The sequence below is a fragment of the Capsella rubella genome, unplaced genomic scaffold, assembly GCF_000375325.1.
Source record: "Capsella rubella cultivar Monte Gargano unplaced genomic scaffold, Caprub1_0 scaffold_5, whole genome shotgun sequence".
Lineage (NCBI taxonomy): Eukaryota > Viridiplantae > Streptophyta > Magnoliopsida > Brassicales > Brassicaceae > Capsella > Capsella rubella.
In genome coordinates, this window is record NW_006238919.1 from 7,860,998 (window position 1) to 7,883,140 (window position 22,143).

The following is a 22,143-nucleotide window of genomic DNA, read 5'->3' on the forward strand; positions in this document are numbered from 1 at the left end:
GTTTCCTATAGTGAGTTGGTTGAATGAACTAGAAGAATTTCAGTGGACCGTATTTTATTGTCTTTTAACGAGAAAAAAGGTACAAGAAGGTATGTTTATATTCTTGCAGTTAAGCTGAGGTTTTACAATACAGAAGACATGTTTTACACACATACACAAAAGAATCATATCTATAGATCGTTGCTTGGAAGTGAACCCATTAGAATAGTTGTTTCTTTGTCTTGTTTTGACTTTCCAAATAAACCTGAGAGGAATCGTAAAGGCAAGACAGACGTAGAATCTGATTTCTTCTCCGATACTTGCAGCTCTCCAGGGCTCTTGTTCGGCTTTAGTTGTGCTCCACAATGGCAGTTTGAGAGTCTTGCTAAGCATCTCTTGTGGAACACTGAACCACAAGACCGGCATTTGTTAACCTCATCTTTCTCCTAATCATTGCATTCAATATATGGGGTGGATTATGAACATGTAGAGGAAAGAAAAATCCAATGCCATCAAGGCTATGAATTGGTGATCAAGCACCCAAAATTAAGAAAAGGGAAGATGTGTTATATATTCACCTGGAATGGAAATATTAAAGAGGATGTGTCATCACAAGCTTCCCGGGCATTACAGGGAACCCCAACATCGCAACAAACAAGGCACTGTTCTGTAATATGCTCCAGGATTTTTCTCCTAACAGTCTCCACGATTCCAGGAAGAACTGCCATTATTAAGGGCAATGTTAAAAACGCAAGGAAATAGATAAAGTGCTTAACATTAAACGAGTCAACATGTGCAAGCATGAGGAAAAATATGCATGAGCGCAGACACACATGAAGTTTAGTACTTAGTTCAAGAAAATCACCAGCAAATGGCCCTTTAGAAAGATCAACTAGATCTCTCAAAGCAAAAAAATCAGTGCTCTCAAGAAGGTATCTCCGAGAACTGAGTCCTTTGTTAAGTGTCTTGCGGAATGGGCAGCGTACATATGGAAGCATAATAGTTATTCTTTTCCGGACACTCATAATATGGTTGAGTGCAGGGACCTTCGAGGACAGAAAAGGGTTGACTGCACTGACACAAAGCATAGGCTGCAAAATAAGATTTGTCAGAAAAGAGTTGACTGCACTGACACAAAGCATAGGTTGCAAAATAAGATTTGTCAGACATCAACCATATCCAGGCGAAGTAAAGGTATTGCTAAGGAATGTGTTCTACCTCAGCACTTAGTATCCAAAAAATGTCAATAAATCACACCAAATATCACTAGACCTAAATTTACCTGCTCATGTATGGAGTCCAGATATGATTTTGCCAACTGAGAAACTGGATAACGATGAAAATCCCACTGATGTAACACTGTTGCTGGTAGAACTGCCATGTCATTTGTGTGGCAGGAAGAACAAAACAATTGACCAGTATATTCGCAAAGCCGAGGCTTACCCCATCCAAGAGCATTCACAAAGTCCCGAACAAGAGTGGCTCCATCATCAAAGTATCTGTGGCATCCAGCGCAAATATAATGCTGCGCTTCTAGCAACTGCTTTACTGATTTGTGAGGCCGAACATCAACAATGAACGAGATGGTATTTCCATACGAAGAACTGGTTGCGGTAGCAGTGATGCCATCAGAGCATGTTGGAGATACTATAGAATCCGACCCAGAAGAATTAGCACATGCATCTTGAGGGCACAAAAACCTTAGTAACGCATTTGGAAGTGTGGGAAAAAACCGGGACTGGAGAACTGAATTTAAACAATCTTGAATAAGGACAGTCCTTTCAGCAACAGCATTGGGGGACGTTCCAAATATTTTCCTGGATTCTTTCTCTACAGAGGCCCAAGGTGTAGGAAGCGTCCAGCCTTGATCAGCAAATAAAGATGTCAACCGACGGTAGAGACTATAAAAGTCACGATACCTTCTTTCAATTTCCCACTTGTCTTTCCCACTCCAAACCCTTATGACATATACTGTGTATTCCTTCACCCCAACCAATCTTTCACTCAGCGAGACATCACCTTTCTTTTTCTTTACCTCGACAACTTCAACCCTATCAATCCTAAATCGCTGGGAAACTATTGGAGATGAATCATCAAGACCAGATGTTGTAGCAGTTTGCCCCCCATCCCTGTTAGGCAGAGAGAGCTGTAGTTGGAACATCTTGTCATTCTTAGAAAATCTTGCCCCAGATGATTCACCAGAGTCTAGCAGTATCTCTTCCATATCATGAACAAAATCATCATAAAAGTCATTAAGCTCTGTGTTCTCCTTCTGCAAGATGAGAAATTCGAAACCATATTATTTCATTCAAAAATAAAAGAATCAAAGCAAAAGGAGATAAAGTAGAATTACAGATTGCAGGATCCCTTCTTAATGAACAAGTGGCTTAGAATGGGGACACTAATACAACAGTAGTCAGACAACAGCCAATTAACCCCTCAGATTTCCATTTTCTATATATGGGAGGAGCATAATAAATTGAAATGCAATGTTTACCCAGACACAACAGACTCATACATTACCCGAGGACACATTCTATAATACAAGCAGAAAAAAATCATCATAAATAATTTCATTAAGCAGCTGACCTTAGGTTGTCCGTAAGTGACTTGTAAGGCATTTGATACAGGATGTGAATCTCTAGATGAAGGCTTATCCGAGTTCTGAGATGCCAACAACTGTTCTGAGGTGCACTCTTCAAATGTATCTGACTGTTTTCCATTCTCAGATGATTCATGAAGTAGTTCATTGGCATCTAGGTCACAAACCCCACCTGAAAATTCTTCGTTTCCTAACTCAACTGGTGTAATGTCGAGGAAGTCGTCAGCGCTAGAAGATTGAAGGTAATTCATGACGACAGGTCTATCTTTAGTTTGATTGTTGCTAAGACAGCTGTCATGAAGAGACTCATCTGTTACTAGTGATTGAGGAACCACTAAGGTTCTGTCTTTGGGACTCAGGTCTCCAAAACCTCTGGCAGTTATGCTGTCGTTTCCTACGTCACCTTGTTCCCTTTGAGTTGAGACAGTTAAATCTCTAGACCTTAGTATATCGTCAATATTTGAACAAAATTCACCTACATCTGGAGCATGTCTAGTGCTCACAGTTACATTTGTATGCTCTTCCCCTTTTCCTGCTTGAGCTACATCTGGAAGCTTTTGTAAAGCTACGGAAAATGAATTTGTGGATGTCCCTTCACTTCCAGTACACCCTTTATCGTGATTCTCAAACCCGCTGAAGTCAAAATGAGTGTCAACAAGTTCTGTGGCTTCAAGCTCAAACTCATCCCAATCATTTGTGCCAAAGGCAGTGGAAGAATTGATGAGAAATGGATTATCTTTCTCATCTTTAGGCTCCTTTATATACTGTAAATTCCGGGGAACATATTTACCAGAATGATCACTTGTATCACTAAGTGAGTCATCGCCATCAGAATGTCCATCATCTATCGAACTTCCATCCTCTCTATTTATACCATTTGTATGGAATTGTGAATCTGATCTACACATTACCTCCTTATTTTCCATTTCACCTAACTGATTCATGGAATCTTTTTCAATTGTTGCTTCACTGTCCATCAACTCACCAGACATATCTTCACTATATCCACTTTCTTGAATCATACCGGTGTTTAAACCAGGTGCAATAGTAATTCTACCATTACAAGACCCACCCTCATCAGAAAACTGGATTCCTCGTGTGTTATCCAAAGAGGAGAGCTTTATTAGACTTGGCCCCAAGCTAAAATTCTCAAACTCAGTGGCATCCCCAGAAAAAAGTCCTCCCTTGAAAGATCCAAATTCAGATTCCAACGAATCCTGAAACGGTCCTGTAGAGCTACACATACTCGGCGTTCCCAAAGCCGAATTAGCACTACAATACCGCTCAAACTCTGATTCACCGCAAGACGAGTAATGTAACGATGAACCTGGTGAAGCATCTCCACCACTTTCCTTCTGCAGTAACTGATCAGTAAAATCTAGAGACTCAACTCTCGACGATTCCTCCTCTCCATTGATCATTTGAAACCACAACCAAAATCAAAACCGAATCAGAAACAGTAACTTATACAAAATCGATCGATAGATAACGAACGAAGACGGATTCTCACACCAATTGGTGCAGATCCAAGCACGCCAAATTCCCCAATCGGAAGAAATTGAAATTTGAAATTGATAATTGATCGACCCAAGTACTTGAGAAAGAAGAAGCAACTGCGGAACTGAGATTTAGGTGCACGATGTAAGCTGTACGATGCGTAAATTAGCTTCGTCTTTATGCTTCGAGCTTCTTCGTCTCTTTCGAATTGATTTTTCTCGGAGCCAAACAAGACAAGGCATGGGACTCATGAAGCTCACAGCGACGCGGACAGTTTCCGAATTTTTCCACTATTTTTCTTAATAAAATAATATTAATTTATAAATATACTATTTTCGTGAAAAGATCAATTCAGCCCTCATACTTCGTATTAATACCTACTAAACCCCATCAGTTTTTAAATATCATAAAGTAACCCTCATGACTCAATGAGTACAAGAATGAATACACAGAGCAGAAACTGATGACATTATTATGTTTTTAGTATCACTTTGAAGCAAAAATGGCTTCTAAATCTTTGTAAAGTCCTTTAGGTCTGGATTTGTAATCTGAAGACGAGTTTTTAGAAGAGCTTCCACTTGTCTTTGTTCCCCAAATACTACTGCTCCAACCACTTTTGCTACCCGAAGGATCACTAGGAACCTTACTATTGCTCCTGTCTCTTGTGAAGCTAGCCTTTGCCATTTCTCTAATCTGTCTCAACCATGGCTTGTCCAAACTACCCGAGCTTCGGCTTCCGGAAGAATTCATGTACCTGTTTTCCGGGGTTGAGAATGGAATGCCTCCATTGCTGTTGCTTCTTCCTTCTAGTTGAGCTGCAGGTATCTTGCTCTTCATCATTTTATGTGGCAGTATTAACGCGGCAATTCCAATGATAAACATCTTGAGACCACTCAAGAAGGATCTGTTGATTTGGTCTAACCGCTTTGTTTGTTTGTACAATGAGTACCATTCGTTGCACATCTGTGCAATGAACCCAATCAAGAACAACATGACCATAAATATCCCGAGTTTCTTTGCGCTAGCCTCTGGGAATTCTTTCGTCAATAGCGTGAGACACGAGGCGAATACACCGACTTGACATGCTATGGAGATGATCTCAACGAGCTGTACCTTTTTCTTGATGAATGGCTTCTTGAGAACTAGGAAAAACAGCTGAAAGGAAGTGATGCTCAACAAGACCACTATGGGAGTTTTCGCAGTCTCGTTGTCAAAGTAAGCACCAGCAATAATCCCCAAACACACCCTCTTCACAGTTTCGAGAAATGTGTAGTAAATTCTAAGGATTCCAAACAGTTTCTGTATGCAAGGAGCTTCAGCATCTTCGTTTTCATCATCTGATGCGATGATGCGATCATCTCGTTGCTTGAGTGGATTGCTTCCTGAGATCTGTGTGAGCATGTACTTTGGTGGACCTCTTAAGTCTTCGAATACTGGACCTAGCCTAGTTAGATAGACAGAGTTCTTCTCTGTTTTCCATGTCCATTGGCCTCTTTTACCAGGACCAAGGGTCACTCGGATGAGTTCTTGGTACCAGTGGAAAGTTTGGCCTTCTTGATGGATTTCTTTGTACTGTAACAACTTCCCAAACGTTATCCCGAACGAGAGAAAGATAAACAATGCTAGAAGCAGAACAGCTACCACGCAAAGCACGAGGATGCCAACAATGACACTAGCTTCTGCAGCTCCTTGATGTTTGAAATACCCTGAGAAAGAGAGAATTTAGTGAATGAGTTAACACAGATTCTTCCAACTAAACCTTGTCTGAGACTTGCAAGGCTGGTATTAACAATACCTTGTATGAGACTCCTTGCAGCTTTGCAGATTGAGGGTAAAGCGAGAATGAGAAGAAACAGCTCGAATCTTGGGAAGACAAACGCACCGAAACTCCTCTTCTTTTCAGTGTGTGCTTTCTTGAACTTCAGTATAAGAGAGAGGAATATATGCAATAGTACCAAACTTCCCCCAATAATAGCTAACCAAAACATGATCCTATAGAAATCTCTCCATCTACAAGAAAGAAGAATTATAAATCAAAGAGTTATGGCTTCTTCTTAAATGAAATGTAAGCAACCAATGCTGAAATGTCATCTTCACAAACGAGGATTGTAGTGACTTACACTGTTGAATGAGGTAGACCAAGAACATGTTCTGCTTCCGGCTTAAGATTTGAGGTCTGTAAACATTCATACAGTATCAAAACATGAACAAACGAGTAATGAAATACAACCAAAAAAAACAAGCGTTGAGGAATTTAGTTTCTTGTGACCTCAAAGAATAATCTGTACTCCATCGCGGTGAGTGGCAATCCGTATACTGACTCAGCATTAGTTGATGTCTGTAGATTAATCATGTCGTTCTGAGTTTTAGAAATATAGGAATGTGGACCAATGTAAGGACTTGTGGCCACCATGATCTGTTCCTTGTGCTTAGTTTCCCATGGGAGAGGAAAATAAGGGATTATCCACTGAATCCCTCTCACAAATTCATAATAATCAACAGGCAATGTCACTGGTAGCCATCTTGAGAGTGCAAAAAACTGAATGTGACAGGCAGTTCTCTGCATTAGAACCACAAAGCATACAATACCATTGGATTAATTATGTAATTTGCAGGGAAGCAAAGGCAAAAGAAATGTGTTGTTTTATAAATGAGTAAAAAATCATACGAAAAGGTTCCTTGTAGGGTCTGATATGAGATAAGGAGATGGTCTTGGAAATGCGCCAAGAGAATAAAGGCTTGTGGTTGAAAGAGTGAGGAGACCCGCAACGAAAGATGTCACCAAGAAAATATAAGTTGATATCCAAGAAATCACAGAAGATAGCACAGGCACAGAATCTGCAATGAAGTGCGACATTTGGAAACCATTGGCAGAAGCAAAAAAATAAACAAATTACACTTGATAACAGATATAAAGTGGTTAAAACGCTTACAATGTTTCACTTCTAGGATATTAGATGCTAAATTTTTGTTTCCAGCGACATCCTGAGTAACATTTTCAGGAACCTTCACAGAAATTGTACTGGTGTTGGCTTTTACATATACAATATATATGCTTCCACTCAGTTCCTCAAAGCTGGAAATTTGTAGATAACAAAAGAAGAGAAACTATCACTTACCATCAAAACTACAATTTTTATGAGAAGTTCAAAGAAACACAAACTACTAACCTATCAAGATATCCCCCTGAGACTGATACAAATGAGGAGTTAAACCCAAACACAGGCTTCATGAATTTTATCCAGACAGGGATGGTGTGCTTTCTTGTCCTCATACCAGATGTTGTGTTCAATAAAACATGAGGTCTCTCGGTATCTATATAAAGATCAGGCACATGGATGTTTCATCTTAGTGAACGAATGAAAAAATATATCTAGAAAAAAACCAAATGTGTAACTTACTCACCATAAAGAAAAGTCAGTGGTGCAGTTGGAGATGCAGGTGTCCCATGTCTGCTTCTTATTGAATCCGAGTCAAGGGTCACCGTGACTATAGCACGCCGTGATGTATTTGTGACCTGAGGACAAAAAAAGAGTTTGAATGTTACATTATTAAAGGATTAACATGCAATGAAATAGAATGATAAGCACCAAATAACCCTGGGAGAGAGCAAGTGAAACACAAACCATAAACGCAAAACGGCGATTCCCATTGGTTTTTCCATCAACAGGAAGCAAATCACCTTGGTTTGTGCTTAGTAGTCTGAGAATTTCAGTTGAAGAATTCAGTACCGGTTCAGAGAAGTACAAGTAAACATTCAGCTTGTCATTATCATTGGTTGCCTGCACCGTCCTAGTTTGGTTGTTTAGCTTAAGTAACTTCTCTGGGACATGAGTTCGTAGGTCGACAAAAACGTTTCTTCTGTCTAGATGCCAACAAAGTTCAAAATCAGTCTTCCTTAAAGCTTTTTCTTAAAGAAAACCAAACGGATAAAGAAATGGTAAGGAAACTCACCAAAATGGACAAAGAAACGCGAACCCAAAGCTCTCTTGAAATTGTTACCAGCTTTGTCAGAACAAACATTCTTATTCATCACCAACACAATCCTTCCATATTGAGCATCAGGAGATAATCCCACAAGCAGTGAATATTTAAGAAATTGGTCAAGAACAGTGAGTGAAGACGGTATAACTTGGCCAGCACCGTAGACAAGAAGCTGTTACATCACTTAAAACCGTGTCAAGACTAGAGAACAAGAAGATGAAAGCCTCAAACTATTGAGATTATCCCATGTAAATAAGGTTACGTACTCACGTCGCAGGCATTCACAGATGAACATCTAAAACCTCTGCCACCAACACATGGCTCAGTAAAAGTAATATTAACAGACACGTTTTTTGCACTTGTAAATGGCATTGATGCAGTCACAAAGGCTGTAGGTGAAACCGTATCTGCATACACAATTAAGTGAAATGGTGTCTAAAAGCAATAAAAGGGCCAAACAAGAAAGATTCACGAAAAAAAAACAAAGAGGTGTAAGAATAGTGTCTTTACCAACAGTCCAGTGATAGGTATTGCAGCCAAATCCATGCATCTTATTTGCGCAGACCTCAAGTGTATGATCCCCATCTAGCAACTTCGTGTAGGATACTCTTCTTTGATGGCAATCAAAACTAAAACGGTCATCTAGCTGCAGTGAACACACAATCTTTTTCCATCAAACAGAGACACATGTGTTTGTTGGCCATTCACAAAAGTTAAATAGGCAGTAAAGCCAAACTTAAACTAAGTTGACACAATTCTTGATTTCAAACTCAAAACTCTTTTCTCAGCAAACCCATATAGAAATTTGGTTGACAGTGAAGACTTTATAGCTGGCGAGGGTCTAATAAACTCAACCTTGCAATGGAACCTGCAGCTTGAACAAGTTCTGTTTCCATCCTCAAAAGCTTGAAAGGAAAATTTAGCAGAGCTAAATCTTGAAGTAGCAGGAGGTGCTTTCAAGAACTTGACAGAGAGCTCTGAACCATAACAGTAATGAAACCTGAAACACAAAGGAGAAGAGACAACCCAGAAAAGCAAAAGAAGCCATGCACTTTTAAGTAGACCCATTTTCTCCAACAAAAAAAATGCAGCAGCTTAGATCTTTGAAAACTCCTTATGATACAATCATTAGTACAGAGAGTAAAAATTTATAAGCAAATGACAGCCATGGAATTCACTTAGACTATTATTCTGGACAGAGCAGAAGAAGACATTGTAGAGATAATGAGTTGGTGAAGAGGAAAAGAGAGAGAGGCAGAGGATTAAAAACAAGATGGGTAGTTGCTTATGTGGTCGATGATGGCTTTGGAAGAGAGATAACGGATAGTGTATGCATGAGAGCGATGGGAGATACAGTGATTGGAAGAGAGAGAGAGAGAGAGAGAGAAGGAAAATAAAAAGAAGAGAGACTAATTCAAGAAATAGACAAACTCTTGAAGAATTTATTATTATTCCAGGACTGTCTGTCTGTATTATATACTTTGTCTATGCCACAACTTGAAAAGAAAAAAATGACATAAGGAAAAGAATAAACTTATAATGTAATTCTTCTCGTAGTTTTGTTGCCATGTTGTGCAACAGAAACAAAGTTTCTTCTAGCTAAGCTAAAATCTAAAGTGCAAGAACAAGTCTACACAAAATATCGTACAACTTCTAACAAGAGACAAATCTTTTAGAATGATTTAGATGTTCTGTAAGGACACCAATGCTACTAGAATTGCGTTTCTGTGTTGCTTAATGTTTAGAAAAAAACCAACAAGAAGCATTTAAAGTCACTTCTTCCTAAACTTAACATTCAATACACATGGGATGGGACCATCGTTTTCAGATCAGTGATGATACTTTCAATGAAAAGATGGATCTTTATTACAAGACATAGAAAAACAATCTGATATAAGTGTTACGAGTCACGACGCTAAAGGCGGTGGCTAAAGTAGGTCGACCTAGCACCGTTGTGACTAAACCATACCAATTAACAAACATTAATCTCAGCAAAACATCAAAAAATTATATTTGATTGGCTTACAGATTAGGATAAGTCCATCACGGATAAGAATGATCCATGCACTCCCAAGAATGTTTCTAACTAACGTTCTCTTTAATTTTAATCAAATAACTAAAATTCATTCATATGTGCTCATTTTTTCCTTTTTATTTTCTTTATGTTTTCACATCAATTACATCCATTACAATCTTAAAATAAACACATGTAAAAACTATACTAATACATATATTTATCACGGATTTTAATCTTATTTTTATAAGTTCTCTATTTTTTTAAGTTTTTGTGTTTTTACTTACAAATTAATTTTTTATGTTATAACAAAAAAATAACATTTGTATTCATTTAAAAATTATGTTAAATAACTCATTTTGTTTTTCTTTTAAAATTATATATTTTTTAATGTCAAAATCTAATTGAGAGCACACATGCAATGGAAAATTAACAATATACATATTTTATTTTGTTAATTTTCCTTTTTGATTTAGAAAAAAGAATTACACATGTCAGAATCTTATTAATATACTTGACACGGGTCACGAGCTTGTTAATTGCTAATTTTGAAACCAAATTTTATATAATAAGATATTCTCACATAACTATATAGTTGAAAAATCTTTCATTATTGTTAATATCATTAAAATCTGAAATTCTTTCATTTTTATATTCATTTTCAATATTTTATAATCATTCATTGAGTTTGAAATAATTTTTTTTTTTTAATTACAAGTCTAGTGTTACTGAATTGTGTATTTCATAAATTTAAGTTCTAATGTTATTCAGTTTTTTTTTGTTTAAGAATTCTAGTAAATACTAATATTATTCAATATTAAGATGGTTTTCATGGCAATGTTATTTGATTTAAATTTAATAGAAAATAAAGAAATACAAATAAAGAAACAAGTCTCCTCTTTTGTGGTGGTGTGATAGAATTTGTCAGTTACTTTATATTATCACATTAAAATCTTGAAATTCTTTAATTTTTCTATTCAATTTAAATATTTTAAAACGATTCAATAAATAGATTCTCTACATAACTCTCCATCGATCCGTGTTGGAAATTGAAATAGAAGAAAGAAAAAAACGGTGAATATGTCCAATCTTCCAAGAGATTTGGTGGAGAAGATTTTGTCTCGCATTCCTTTATTCTTAATGCGTAGTGGCTATAATCGATCTCTGACTTTTTGTTCTTTAGAGTTTATCTACAATAAAGTAGTTTATATAATTATTTAAAAAGCTAAAATAATTTTGAAACTTTTTTTAAACAGTTTAATCCATAAAATTTACATAAATTCATATATGGAATAAAAATTACCTTAGTAAATCTTAATTCAAAGAAAGTCAAAGTTAGAACGGTTGACTAGTTTGACCTACAAATGTGTTTCCGAATTGAACATAAATACCAAATCAAGGTTTGGTCATTATGTCATCTGTGTATATATACATACACAAATTTTATAGAACATATATACACATAAACTTTTCATATAAAATAAAAAGAAGACTTGAGAGAAATGACTATGAGAAAGTGCATTGTATTGATGTTGTTGGTGGCAGTGATAATAGCGACCATTGGAAGAGAAGTAGAGGGACTCTCATGCGAGGACAAGTGCATGTTTAAGTGTGGTGGTCTTTATGTCCCTGAAGATACATGCATCATTCCATGTATACGTGAGCATTGCCACAAACCACCAAGTCATCCATTTCAATCACGGAAGTAATAATCTCTTCACTTATTACATTAACTTTGAATTTTCTAATTCTTTATTCTGTTTAAGTTTCGTATTATTATGCTTTTCTGTAAGAGATGATTCTAACCAAAAAAAAAAAACTGATAAACTTAACATAAGCCCAAAATGATAGTTTGTGTTTTACGTTTATCAAAAAAAACTATGATAAATAGATATTATAATTTGAACAAAAGTAAAGATATATTACAGTTAAATAGGAAAAAATACAGGCTTGAATATACTTGTGTTTGTTAACCAAAAAACAAAAAAAAAAATGCTTTTTTTTTTTTTAAACAGGCTTAAAAAAAAAAAAGAATACTTGACTATATTTTCTTGCTGTGTGTATATATAGAAAAGTGACAATGGTTTTAATCAATCATATGGTGATATTGCAGGAAGGAGGCTGTCGTAGGAATGAGAAACATTAGAGAGTAGAAACATTATTGATATATTTGTAAGCTAATCAAAATGATCAATTAAATTTTGGCTTCAAGAAATGATTGACATAAAAAGTACTGTTCCCACAACGGAATCATCGTCTAAATATATATTTTTTCGAATTGTTAACTAAATCGATCAAAATAAGCTCTACTTTCAGTAATTATAACATTAAGATTAGTAATGAGTATTGATTAAATCAGATAAATACATGTATCCTCCCATGCTTGTGGAGATTGGCATATTTTGATCAGCATTTGGGTTTTCAAATTTGTAATCATGTTTTGGGATTATATATATATAATTCTCTCTTTAAATTAAATCTCATGATGACATTCATATTATACTCTTTATATTCTTTTATAGTACGTATAATATATATATATTGGCAATCTATCTACCTAGCTACAAACAAAACAGATGAAATCAATATTTTAATTTAGTATCAACAAACTGATAATGGAGCGAGGAGTTGAACTACGATCGCGACACACAAGATTTCAACATTGCTAGGGTGAAATATTTTTGTTTAATGGTATGGTAAGAATGATTAGCGTGGTTAAACTATCTGCTAGACTACGAATAGAAACAAAATTTTATGCCACCACGACATCATCACTTTAATCATGTTTAACTTGGACACTTAATTTGGATTTTAAATTCTGTAGCATGTCATGAAACCAAACAACCTTCTTCGATTGAGGAGAGAAACAACCATAGTTTTATGCTAAAATTAATATGAAAAAGATATCAGGGAGAAATAATTATATCTTGTTATCTTTGTTATGAGTAGTCCAAAATGTTTAATAGGGGAAATTGGTCAAAGAAATCAACAACAAAATGAAAATATAATTAGTTACTATATGGAGTATTGCGAATGATATTTTCTATTTTTCTAAGAAGACCAACTTTTTCTTACTAAGTTTTGAGCATTAAGTATGTCAAGACTATGAAAAAGGGCATTTCTCCTGTTTTTAATGTGGAAAAATAAATACTTATAATTTTATAAGAATTGATGTTTTTAGTTTTTGACTATACATCATTGGAAAAAAATTTCAATCAATATTTAAATAAAGATAAGTTTAAGACTTGAAGATAAAATAACTTTAATATTTACTGGTAATTTTGAGTAGTTTCGTATTTTTATTCATTTTCAAGCAAAAGTTTTGAACTATCAATATAGCGTATTATATCTAGTAAAAAAATAACTTATAGCCAATTGCGCAAACGCAAATATTCGTGGCTATAAGGCGATTTAGTCAAAAAAGACCACGAATTATTTATGTTACGATGCTATAGCCATGAATATTAAGGCGATATAAATATGGAAGATGCTTTTTCCTTAAATTTAACACATTAAGATATAATATAATTTAATTCATGATATATACATTTCTCAAAATAGTATTAAAGTAATACTAATAAAGAGAACATTATATATATTTGACCCCCAAAAAAAAACTACATTTGTTTGGTCAACTTATTAAATACGATATTAATGACGTAGAACTGTTTAGGTTTACACGACTACAAATAAGGGATCATTCACTCTAACAAATTTATAACACAAATAAAATAAACAAAAGTTAAAAGAGAAAAGAGATCATGGGGATGATGAAGGTAATGTTGATGTTTATGATGATGATGATGGTGTTGGTTGGAACCATGATAGGTGAGGTCAAGGCTGCGGAGTCATATGAGGATTGTGTGAAACGGTGTACGCATATGTGTGTTCTTGGGGATAGGAATTGCGTCCGTCAATGCATCTTTTTTAATTGCGGTCCTCCTTCTCTTCCTACCAATCTTTATCATTCTAAGTAAAATATTCTATATACTCTTTATCCATTTTTGTATATATTTTTCCTTACAATATAAAGTTAATTGTTTATAACAAAACTGAATTTTTTATTTTTTTTTCACTCTTTATGACTTCTAGGAGGATGAAGGCTCAACAAAAGCATGGAATCAGAGGATAGATTATTCTAGATTTTTAATTAGATCAAAAGCATAGCTAATAATTAAAGATAAAAATTTAGTTTTATTGTTCGTGATATTCATAAAACACTTTGTTGTTTAGATGTGTTTTTGGCTTGTTTATTGATACCGATTTTTATATATTATACAACTTAAGCTCAATTTGGTTCAACAGATTTTATGATTCGGTTCTTACTTTCCTAAATCTTGAATTGTCGATCAAGGCCCACTAAAAACTAGTGTACTCTATTCTTCTCATATTTTAACATTGATAAAAAAAAGTACACTTTGCGTCTCTAACATTTCATTTCTCAATGTCTTCCAAATCATCCCAACGTTGAATTTGTTATGAAGTGTTAACATTATAACCAAATTTGTTTAGCTAAAGTATACTTCAAGAAATTAAATTTTGTATAAAGTATCTTTAAGATTATAATTTTGTATAGTTTGGAATTGAATTCTATATTTTTTAAAAAAAACTTTAACAAGAAATTAAATTTTATAAATAAATTCACTTATATACAAATTACATACATATATATTCAAATTTATGATTAATACCTCAATTTTTATCTTTTAACATCCTGTAAAACAAACAAAAATGAATATGATACATATTTATAAATAGAAAACATACAGAAAATTTTGGTTATTTTATGATGTTATGGAGTATATTATAAGATTGTAGTTTAAATAACATAAATATTTTTTTATAGAGATGAGCTCTAGGAGAAAATGCATTTTTACAAAAACTAAAAAAGAATATTTCAACATATCTACTTATATATATCATATATGATTGATATTTATATATGCTATATATGTATATATATATAGTGATTATTAATTTATGATATTTTTGGTACTATATACTCCCTCTGTTTCATTATAAGTGATGTTTTAGCCAATTTTTTTTTTCAATATAAATGATGTTTTCAATTTTCTATGCAAAAATTTAATGTATTTAATATGTTTTGACCAATTATATTTTACATCATATTTTCTTACTGGTTGAATTCATATTAGTTAATGATGTTTGTATGGAAAATGGGTAAGTTATATGTTTTATTATTTAGTACTGTGCCAAAACCTCAAACATCACTTATAATGAAACAGATGGAGTATTACATAGGGATTTAAAAAAAAATATTATCTTATTATCTTATCAAATTTAATTAATTTTTACACTGACCCAACTTGGAACCAGCAGAAATTTATTGCATTATAATGTTTATTAATTTATAGAATATTAATTTATATAGGTTTTACTGTATATATTTACTTAATATATAGAACTTATGAAAATGGTATAAAATAAAAATAAGTATAGAATATTTATAAGTAATTATGATTAGTTGCCCAAAAAAAAAAAAAGTAATTATGATTATTTTATTGTTTCTATCCTTTAGTCAAACTTTAAACTTATAGTAATAAATGTTTGGCCATTATATATACACACACACACAATTATGACAAATTAACAGAGAGAAAGCAAACTCACACATAATCTTATAGAATCAAAGGAAAGAATAAGTTATAAAAGATGGAGATGAAGAAATGGAGTATGATGATGATGATGATGATAGTGATCGTGGTGGTGATGGCATCCACAAGAGAAGGAGAAGCAATGAGGTTAGGACCGACATGCAAGCAATTTTGCATCGACCAATGTGGCGGCCGCATCACCATCCCTGAATCCCCTTGTCTCCGTAGATGTCTACACCAGAAATGTGGCTCTCCACCTCTTCCTTTGTAATAATACATCATAACTCATATATAAACTCTTTAATTATATTACATATATATATATATGGATCATGCAAATCTTTTAATTTGTGTTTTGAATAATGATTTATATTTACGGCGACATTGCAGGGTGAAGGCTGTAGGAGTGAACAACATCGGAGGATAGATCATCATCATCAAATGTTCTAATGTAATAAGTATTTTGTTAATCTTATGTAATGAAAACAATAATCCACCAATATATTAAGATTAATGAAAAGTCACTTTCTTTCTTTTCATAAGAAATTTGAGTCTACAAATCAATTTTTAATATTTTTTTTTTGTAACTCGTTCTTCTGGTTTCAAGTCAATCTAAGTACCTGTTGACTCCAGTTTTAGCCTCGTAAACTCTCTATGATCGAGATATTTAGATCTTGAATGATAGGAACTTCCTGGCAAAATCATTTGAACAGGTAGAGATTAGAGAAGACATGAACTGTAGAAACGAAACGTACGTAACGTAGTTTAATGCACTTTAACAGAGTCTTTGTCTTTCTCTAATGTGTAATAAAGTTGAACAAAACAGCGTAACGGAAATGTATTAACACAATAGTGCATGTAACGGTAGTATATAACTATAATGTGTGTCAGTAAAAAACTTACAACTTTCCACAAAATGTAACCATCGAAGTATCTAATTTACGTTATCACCGATGATAATTATATCGAAAGAGATTATGGGCCAAAGATCCGAAACTTCAATGGTTTAACTAAAAGAAAACATATACACTAATGGGCCATTTGAGGATTAATAGTTATGAGCCCAATGAGTTTGGATTTATCAAATTATAAAACACTGTCGTTTTGGGGGATCTCATCTGTCTCGGTAGTTAGCGTTTTGAAGCATTTCGAAACTCAAAATCAAATTCAAATGGCGGGCTAAACTTCAATTGAGTCTCTCTCTTTCTCTCTCTCTCACTCTCGCTTTGGTGATGAAACAAATTAGCGGCATCGCTGGTGGAGATACAACGGCGAGGAAGACTATGGCGTCACTGGGACTCATGTGTCAGAAAGATTTAGATGAACAGCGTAATAAAATCGATTCCTTCATCGCTTCTCCTTTCAGGAGATCGATGGACTCATTACTGGAGCGAGCTCAAGCCACTGCACAAAGCCAAGGTTAAATTCAAAATTCGATTAGTACCACTCATTTTCGTATGACCCAACTCGTCAATTTTAAACATTTTTGGGTTTAGGTTCTGTCTCTGTGAAATTAGGGTTTTCTAATTTGAATCAGACTGGTGAAATTGAGCGGTTCTATCTTTGATTTTTACAGTGGAACTAGCGAATATGAAAGCGGATCTGAGAGAAGCAGAGGATGAACTCGTTAAAGTGTTGGCAGGTATCATTCACCACCTTCACATCCCATTACCTTAAAAGCTTTAAACTTTGAACTTGTTCCAGTTTCTTAAATAAGATGTTGAAAACATAAGATTCTCCTTGGTGTTGTTTTCTTGCTTGTATAGATTACAATATTTTGCTTTGTTAGAACATCAGTATCATGTTTTGCTGAGCTTGGATATCTTACCGCTTTGGGATGTTTTCGATCTTTGTGTTTAGTGAAGACCCGTAAAGAGGCACGGCAAATGGGGATTAGGGATTCCATATCTGCAACACAGTCTAGGATTGAAGTGCTTAGAAGAAAGTTGCAGTTGCAGAAGTCAAAGAAGGAAGACTCTGCGAGAATGATCTCCCAACAGTTGCAAGGTATTGTTAGCTTTACTGATTTTATATGTAATTCTCAACTTTATATACATAGAAGTTTCATGAGTCAGCTACATGCTTTTGGGACTTTGTAAAGTGAAGATCTAGGAAAAGTACTCTGCTTTCTTTCTATTTTACTTGAAGAAATCACATAATTTACTGAAGACCAAGCTTAACATATTTCTATTTATTTCTTCCGATAAAGCTTTGTCAACATCTAAGGATAATGCTGGCAAAGTCACTGAAGAAAAATCAGATATCCATGAAGCCATCTCTTGGTACAATCAGGCTCTTGGTTTTCATGTTGAAGCTGGACATGGTAATAAGAGCGAACTGCTTTTGTAACAATCCTAGTTCTTTATTACTGAACCTTGACCCTAAAAGATCTTGTTGTTTCAACTTCTCTTACAGGAGTTAAATTCACATTCACCAACATTGATGCAAAAAGGCCGACACGCGAATTTTCATTTACAGTTCACTATGGAAATGACATCTACACACGTGAGTATATATGTTTCTCTGAAGATAGCATCAACTACAGTTTTATTGTCTACAAATAATCTTGTAACATGAAACTGTTGCTATCATTATCTTATATTAGTATTGGATTGCGACCTGCAATTGGATGACATCAAAGGGATGGTTCAAGAATTGAATAAAACCAATGACCTTTTCAGATTTGTTCGTCTGATGAGGGAGATGTTTCTGAAATCCACTTTATCTGGTAAATAGTCTCCGCATATCCTTTTATAACCTCAATCTCCAAAGTCAGAAATATTGTTTTCGAAATATATAATGTTGAATATGACCAAGACTTATGTTTTATTGGTTCTTAGAGCTGCCAACACATTCAGAACATCTGCAACAGGAAACTTCTGTCATATCTGCTTCAGCTCCAGCTATATCATTTTCCACTGATACAAACATTTCAACTCCAGAGAACAAGAGATCTAAAGTTCAAGTATATCGGCGACATAAAAGAGCTAGCGATTCACCACTCCTCTCTCCAGTATCCACGTCTGCGACTCGGCGTTCTTCTCGCCTTAAGGTACTGAATACTCATTGTGTACTAAATGTTACAACATCAAATTCAAATATTTGTTAGATAGTATAGTTTTCAAAAGTACGATACCAGAAGCTATCTTCATAACAACTAGACAAAATAATATTCTATCTGAATAATAATAAATGAACTGATCACAGGTAGCCTTATAGTATTCAATGGACAACTTATACAGTGATTACTTGTTACAGGGTAAGAAATGAAGGTAGAGCTCTGTTTTACTCTTCACAAGCATCAAGGAATACACTAGAGTGTAGGTGATGATGAGGGAAATTTGGAGACTTTTGTCAACAACAATCTGTTGTTCAAATTATTTATAATATTTGGCTGTTGTTGTAATCACGCTTACACACAAATCATAATGTTGATTTCTTTACCAGTGTGGGTGCTTATGCTTATATATATTCTTCTTACAGTTTATCGTTAACAATCACCAGTCAATCAAAACTACCGAGGCCACAACCAACTCTATATTCTATCTTAAATTTGACCAAATACATTAAAAGATATATGTCATATCATCTCCTTCTTCTCTTTTGGATTGGATGTCTCCATCCCAATTCTGTTTTCAATCTCTTTGTTCAGCCTACGTTATCGATAGTTTTTTTTGGTGAATGCCTACGTTATCGATAGTTACTGTATATAATAATCATAACTAAGAACTCGATAGGCTAATTTACGCATAAGAATATACACTCAACTACGTATATCATCAACAAGAAAAATAAGAAAATCAAAATTATGATTTCTTTATTTTTTTCCCAAAAAATTGAACAATTGATTATCCTATTCGTATTTGACTTTGAGCTACTGTTGATCTCCAAACTTGTCAAGAAAGGAATGATAAATAAAGTCAGTGGTTCTTGTTCTTGAGATATGCAATATCTTGTAGTACATCTTCTTGAAGATAGCATCAACTACACTATAATACACTAAAGTGTACACATAATGCAGAGAGAATTTTTGAGACTTTTGTCAACAACAATACGTTGCTTCAACTTCCTACAATATATGAGCTTTGTTCTGATCACTCTTATCTACAATGTTGATTTCTTATACACAAATCGATCTTTATGTACATGGTTTTAGGAAAAACTCAGAAAAAGGTGAAAATTTGAATATGAAGAATCCTCCTATGACACTTTACCCTTGGCCTTATCCTAGAAAATGCTGCTAATCCTCGTTACAGTCTGATTCATAACTTGGATTGCCACTCAAAGTGCTTGGATTTTGTCTCTTCTCCATGTCCGCTTCCGCCTACAGATATGCACGTGAATCTTAATTAGCCGCATAGGACAAAACACACTTGGAAATGAGTATTGAATGAATGATTGTAGAATGTTTATAAGCAGAAATGAATGAATGAAACTGTACCGCTTCAGTGGCTTGACTGCTTGATGGAGTGTCTTGAAACTGTACACTAGGTGCGTGCATTACTTGTGAAAGTTGCGCTAGTAATCTTTCCCTATAATTGAAGGCACATATAGTTTTAATCATGGAGCTCCATAATTAGATAAGAGAAGGACGAGGATTGACAAAGAGGTTTATATAGCAAAAGCTGGGAACATCTTAACTATTATTGGCACCAAACTTGATCAGTCTTAATAGAAAGGTTACCTCATTGTCATAATATCTCCTGGTGTGTTTAAATTCTGCCTGTTGGTTGGCAATACATGAAGATTGTAATCTGGACGGAAATACTTCATGTAGTCATTGGCTGGGAGATCATTGTCAAGTTGGACTCCAACCGCAATTGCTGTCTGCAACAAGGCAACAAGAATAAACACCTTTTCAGAACAAAGACTTGTATGATATGAAAACACATAGTCGAAGTTAACAAAAGAGAACCTCATAGCACCAGCAACGGGCAACATTTGGAAGAGTATAACCTCCACCACCCAAGACCATGAGAGGAACATTTAAAGATCTCACGTACTGTAGGCAATCTCCATGACCCTTGATAGACAAGTTGAATGTACCCAACGGATCACCAGCTAGTGAATCAGCACCACACTGAAGAACAATCACTTCTGGCTGATAGATTTCCATAGCCCTGTGGATAACAGGCACGAACAAACTACGAAGAGTGAAATCATCTAAACCATCCTTTAGTGGTGCATTTAGAGAACAGTATTGTCCTTTCCCTTCTCCAATGTCACTTATGTCACCGGTGTCCCCAGCTTTGTGGAAAGAAACAGTCATAACTCTATCAGTGTCCTTAAATGCTTCTTCCACTCCATTCCCATGAGGAAAGCCAATATCTATGTAGAGAACTCTCTGTCAAAATCAAAAGTTAACAAAGCATTCAGTCTCAGCCACGGTAATTAGATCAAGTAAAACAAAACGTTCTTCTAGTTCTAAACGAAGAAACACTCTGTTTTAGATGCATCAAGATTCACGAATCAACGCTTAAATCTGAACACTAGGATCAGGAAATTGCAGATTCAACACATAATTCCCAGATTCTAAGCCTAATTTCCAATTTAGACACCTCAAGATTCATGAAATTGCAAATGCCACGGATAATCTTGGAAAGCAAATGAAACAGTTACCTTGAACACCTTGAGCAACTCGAGAATCCCAAGCACAACGTCATTGACATAGCCAAAGCCAGAAGCCTTATCTTTCTTCACATGGTGCATCCCACCGGCCCAATTGATAGCAATATCTGCTTCCTGACGGTTCAATTTCGCGGCGGCGCTAATAGAACCACCAGCGTAAGCGCGGCAGTAATCGAAGAGGTTGTGGAAAACAGGACCGTCCCAATCCACATCGACGTTGAAGCGCTTGAGGTTTTGAGAGACGGAAGGATCGTCTAAGGTCTCCGGCGTGACGGATTTGAGGAACTCGACATACTCCGGGGAGTGAAACTTCTCGAAATCGGAAGCAGCGGCAAGGTCCGGGCGGTTGATTTCCATGTAGCGGTGGAGGTTATAGCTGAGAACGAGGTTGTGAGTGACACGGATTCGTTGAGGTTTCGTTGGCTGGTTGACGCCGCAGTAGTAGTCGCCGATCTTTGGCTCGTAGAAGTAGCTCACGCGACGTTTTCCTCCGTCGGGACCCGTCGCCATTTTCTTTCTGTTTCACTGCGTTTTCTCTTTCTTTCTTTTTTTTTTTCCGCCAAGAAACGAGAAAATCTCCGATTTGATTTTTAGTGCTACTCTCTCTGTTTTTTTTTCCTCCTGTATTTTATTTATACTATACTATTAAGCTCGAAGCAGATGAAGCTTATTGAGTCTAAGTTTAACACTAACTAGACCCACAAATAATGGGCCTAAGTTAAGCCCAATATACAATGTAACCTCTCCCCCGCTCATATCTATAAATCTCTATATTGTATATATGCACAATCTCCTTTAAATTTCTTTCGGCTTTTAAAATTTGT

At 35.1% G+C, this 22,143-nt stretch overlaps 7 protein-coding genes across 10 annotated transcripts; 4 read left to right on the plus strand and 3 right to left on the minus strand.

Moving 5' to 3' along the window:
- Positions 1 to 75: 75 nt before the first annotated feature.
- LOC17885971 lies at positions 76 to 4,348 on the minus strand. 3 transcript variants are annotated; one of them, XM_006290481.2, is made up of 5 exons: positions 2,569 to 4,346; positions 1,262 to 2,251; positions 845 to 1,070; positions 558 to 700; positions 76 to 425 (listed from the first exon to the last, which is right to left on the minus strand). In XM_006290481.2, exons 1-5 carry the CDS (start codon positions 4,000 to 4,002, stop codon positions 171 to 173), a joined length of 3,048 nt encoding a protein of 1,015 aa, XP_006290543.1. In that variant the 5' UTR covers positions 4,003 to 4,346; the 3' UTR covers positions 76 to 170. The 3 variants fall into 3 exon arrangements, with proteins under 3 accessions (XP_006290543.1, XP_023639172.1, XP_023639173.1); XM_023783404.1 differs by having other exon boundaries at positions 330 to 425; positions 813 to 1,070; positions 2,569 to 4,347; XM_023783405.1 differs by lacking the exon at positions 76 to 425 and having other exon boundaries at positions 557 to 700; positions 813 to 1,070; positions 2,569 to 4,348.
- A 62-nt stretch (positions 4,349 to 4,410) lies between these two features.
- On the minus strand, positions 4,411 to 9,420 carry LOC17887390. 2 transcript variants are annotated; one of them, XM_006290471.2, is made up of 13 exons: positions 8,918 to 9,420; positions 8,573 to 8,708; positions 8,333 to 8,469; positions 8,033 to 8,234; positions 7,705 to 7,943; positions 7,484 to 7,595; positions 7,249 to 7,393; positions 7,012 to 7,154; positions 6,747 to 6,916; positions 6,348 to 6,638; positions 6,199 to 6,254; positions 5,874 to 6,088; positions 4,411 to 5,784 (listed from the first exon to the last, which is right to left on the minus strand). In XM_006290471.2, exons 1-13 carry the CDS (start codon positions 9,128 to 9,130, stop codon positions 4,565 to 4,567), a joined length of 3,279 nt encoding a protein of 1,092 aa, XP_006290533.1. In that variant the 5' UTR covers positions 9,131 to 9,420; the 3' UTR covers positions 4,411 to 4,564. The 2 variants fall into 2 exon arrangements, with proteins under 2 accessions (XP_006290533.1, XP_023639171.1); XM_023783403.1 differs by lacking the exons at positions 8,573 to 8,708; positions 8,918 to 9,420 and having other exon boundaries at positions 8,329 to 8,419.
- A 2,158-nt stretch (positions 9,421 to 11,578) lies between these two features.
- Positions 11,579 to 12,229, plus strand: LOC111830647. The gene is made up of 2 exons (XM_023783154.1): positions 11,579 to 11,781; positions 12,190 to 12,229. Exons 1-2 carry the CDS (start codon positions 11,579 to 11,581, stop codon positions 12,227 to 12,229), a joined length of 243 nt encoding a protein of 80 aa, XP_023638922.1.
- A 1,608-nt stretch (positions 12,230 to 13,837) lies between these two features.
- On the plus strand, positions 13,838 to 14,286 carry LOC111830744. The gene is made up of 2 exons (XM_023783474.1): positions 13,838 to 14,049; positions 14,169 to 14,286. Exons 1-2 carry the CDS (start codon positions 13,838 to 13,840, stop codon positions 14,206 to 14,208), a joined length of 252 nt encoding a protein of 83 aa, XP_023639242.1. The 3' UTR covers positions 14,209 to 14,286.
- A 1,390-nt stretch (positions 14,287 to 15,676) lies between these two features.
- LOC17885627 lies at positions 15,677 to 16,237 on the plus strand. The gene is made up of 2 exons (XM_006292411.2): positions 15,677 to 15,958; positions 16,082 to 16,237. The coding sequence occupies exons 1-2, from the start codon at positions 15,750 to 15,752 to the stop codon at positions 16,116 to 16,118; spliced, it is 246 nt and encodes an 81-aa protein (XP_006292473.2). The 5' UTR covers positions 15,677 to 15,749; the 3' UTR covers positions 16,119 to 16,237.
- Positions 16,238 to 16,869: 632 nt separating this feature from the next.
- Positions 16,870 to 19,137, plus strand: LOC17885116 (kinetochore protein spc25). Its single transcript, XM_006291407.2, has 8 exons — positions 16,870 to 17,110; positions 17,268 to 17,333; positions 17,552 to 17,698; positions 17,901 to 18,014; positions 18,107 to 18,196; positions 18,297 to 18,419; positions 18,532 to 18,743; positions 18,950 to 19,137. Exons 1-8 carry the CDS (start codon positions 16,924 to 16,926, stop codon positions 18,959 to 18,961), a joined length of 951 nt encoding a protein of 316 aa, XP_006291469.2. The 5' UTR covers positions 16,870 to 16,923; the 3' UTR covers positions 18,962 to 19,137.
- Positions 19,138 to 19,707: 570 nt separating this feature from the next.
- LOC17886581 (histone deacetylase 7) lies at positions 19,708 to 21,942 on the minus strand. The gene is made up of 5 exons (XM_006293132.2): positions 21,311 to 21,942; positions 20,607 to 21,035; positions 20,376 to 20,518; positions 20,133 to 20,223; positions 19,708 to 20,015 (listed from the first exon to the last, which is right to left on the minus strand). The coding sequence occupies exons 1-5, from the start codon at positions 21,827 to 21,829 to the stop codon at positions 19,932 to 19,934; spliced, it is 1,266 nt and encodes a 421-aa protein (XP_006293194.1). The 5' UTR covers positions 21,830 to 21,942; the 3' UTR covers positions 19,708 to 19,931.
- Positions 21,943 to 22,143: the final 201 nt, after the last annotated feature.

Coding starts and splice junctions, on each gene's coding strand:
- LOC17885116 (XM_006291407.2), top strand. CDS start 16,924: ATGAAACAAATTAGCGGCATCGCTGGTGGAGATACAACGGCGAGGAAG. Junction 17,334..17,551: donor ACTCGTTAAAGTGTTGGCAG/GTATCATTCACC, acceptor CTTTGTGTTTAG/TGAAGACCCGTAAAGAGGCA. Junction 18,197..18,296: donor TGGAAATGACATCTACACAC/GTGAGTATATAT, acceptor ATCTTATATTAG/TATTGGATTGCGACCTGCAA.
- LOC111830744 (XM_023783474.1), top strand. CDS start 13,838: ATGGGGATGATGAAGGTAATGTTGATGTTTATGATGATGATGATGGTG. Junction 14,050..14,168: donor ACCAATCTTTATCATTCTAA/GTAAAATATTCT, acceptor TATGACTTCTAG/GAGGATGAAGGCTCAACAAA.
- LOC17885627 (XM_006292411.2), top strand. CDS start 15,750: ATGGAGATGAAGAAATGGAGTATGATGATGATGATGATGATAGTGATC. Junction 15,959..16,081: donor GGCTCTCCACCTCTTCCTTT/GTAATAATACAT, acceptor GCGACATTGCAG/GGTGAAGGCTGTAGGAGTGA.
- LOC111830647 (XM_023783154.1), top strand. CDS start 11,579: ATGACTATGAGAAAGTGCATTGTATTGATGTTGTTGGTGGCAGTGATA. Junction 11,782..12,189: donor CATCCATTTCAATCACGGAA/GTAATAATCTCT, acceptor GTGATATTGCAG/GAAGGAGGCTGTCGTAGGAA.
- LOC17887390 (XM_006290471.2), bottom strand. CDS start 9,130: ATGGGTCTACTTAAAAGTGCATGGCTTCTTTTGCTTTTCTGGGTTGTC. Junction 6,917..7,011: donor TATCCTAGAAGTGAAACATT/GTAAGCGTTTTA, acceptor ACTTCATTGCAG/ATTCTGTGCCTGTGCTATCT. Junction 6,255..6,347: donor AGTACAGATTATTCTTTGAG/GTCACAAGAAAC, acceptor GAATGTTTACAG/ACCTCAAATCTTAAGCCGGA.
- LOC17886581 (XM_006293132.2), bottom strand. CDS start 21,829: ATGGCGACGGGTCCCGACGGAGGAAAACGTCGCGTGAGCTACTTCTAC. Junction 21,036..21,310: donor AGTTGCTCAAGGTGTTCAAG/GTAACTGTTTCA, acceptor TGATTTTGACAG/AGAGTTCTCTACATAGATAT. Junction 20,224..20,375: donor GGAGATATTATGACAATGAG/GTAACCTTTCTA, acceptor CTTCAATTATAG/GGAAAGATTACTAGCGCAAC.
- LOC17885971 (XM_006290481.2), bottom strand. CDS start 4,002: ATGATCAATGGAGAGGAGGAATCGTCGAGAGTTGAGTCTCTAGATTTT. Junction 2,252..2,568: donor TCACTTACGGACAACCTAAG/GTCAGCTGCTTA, acceptor CTCATCTTGCAG/AAGGAGAACACAGAGCTTAA. Junction 701..844: donor TTCTAAAGGGCCATTTGCTG/GTGATTTTCTTG, acceptor TAATAATGGCAG/TTCTTCCTGGAATCGTGGAG.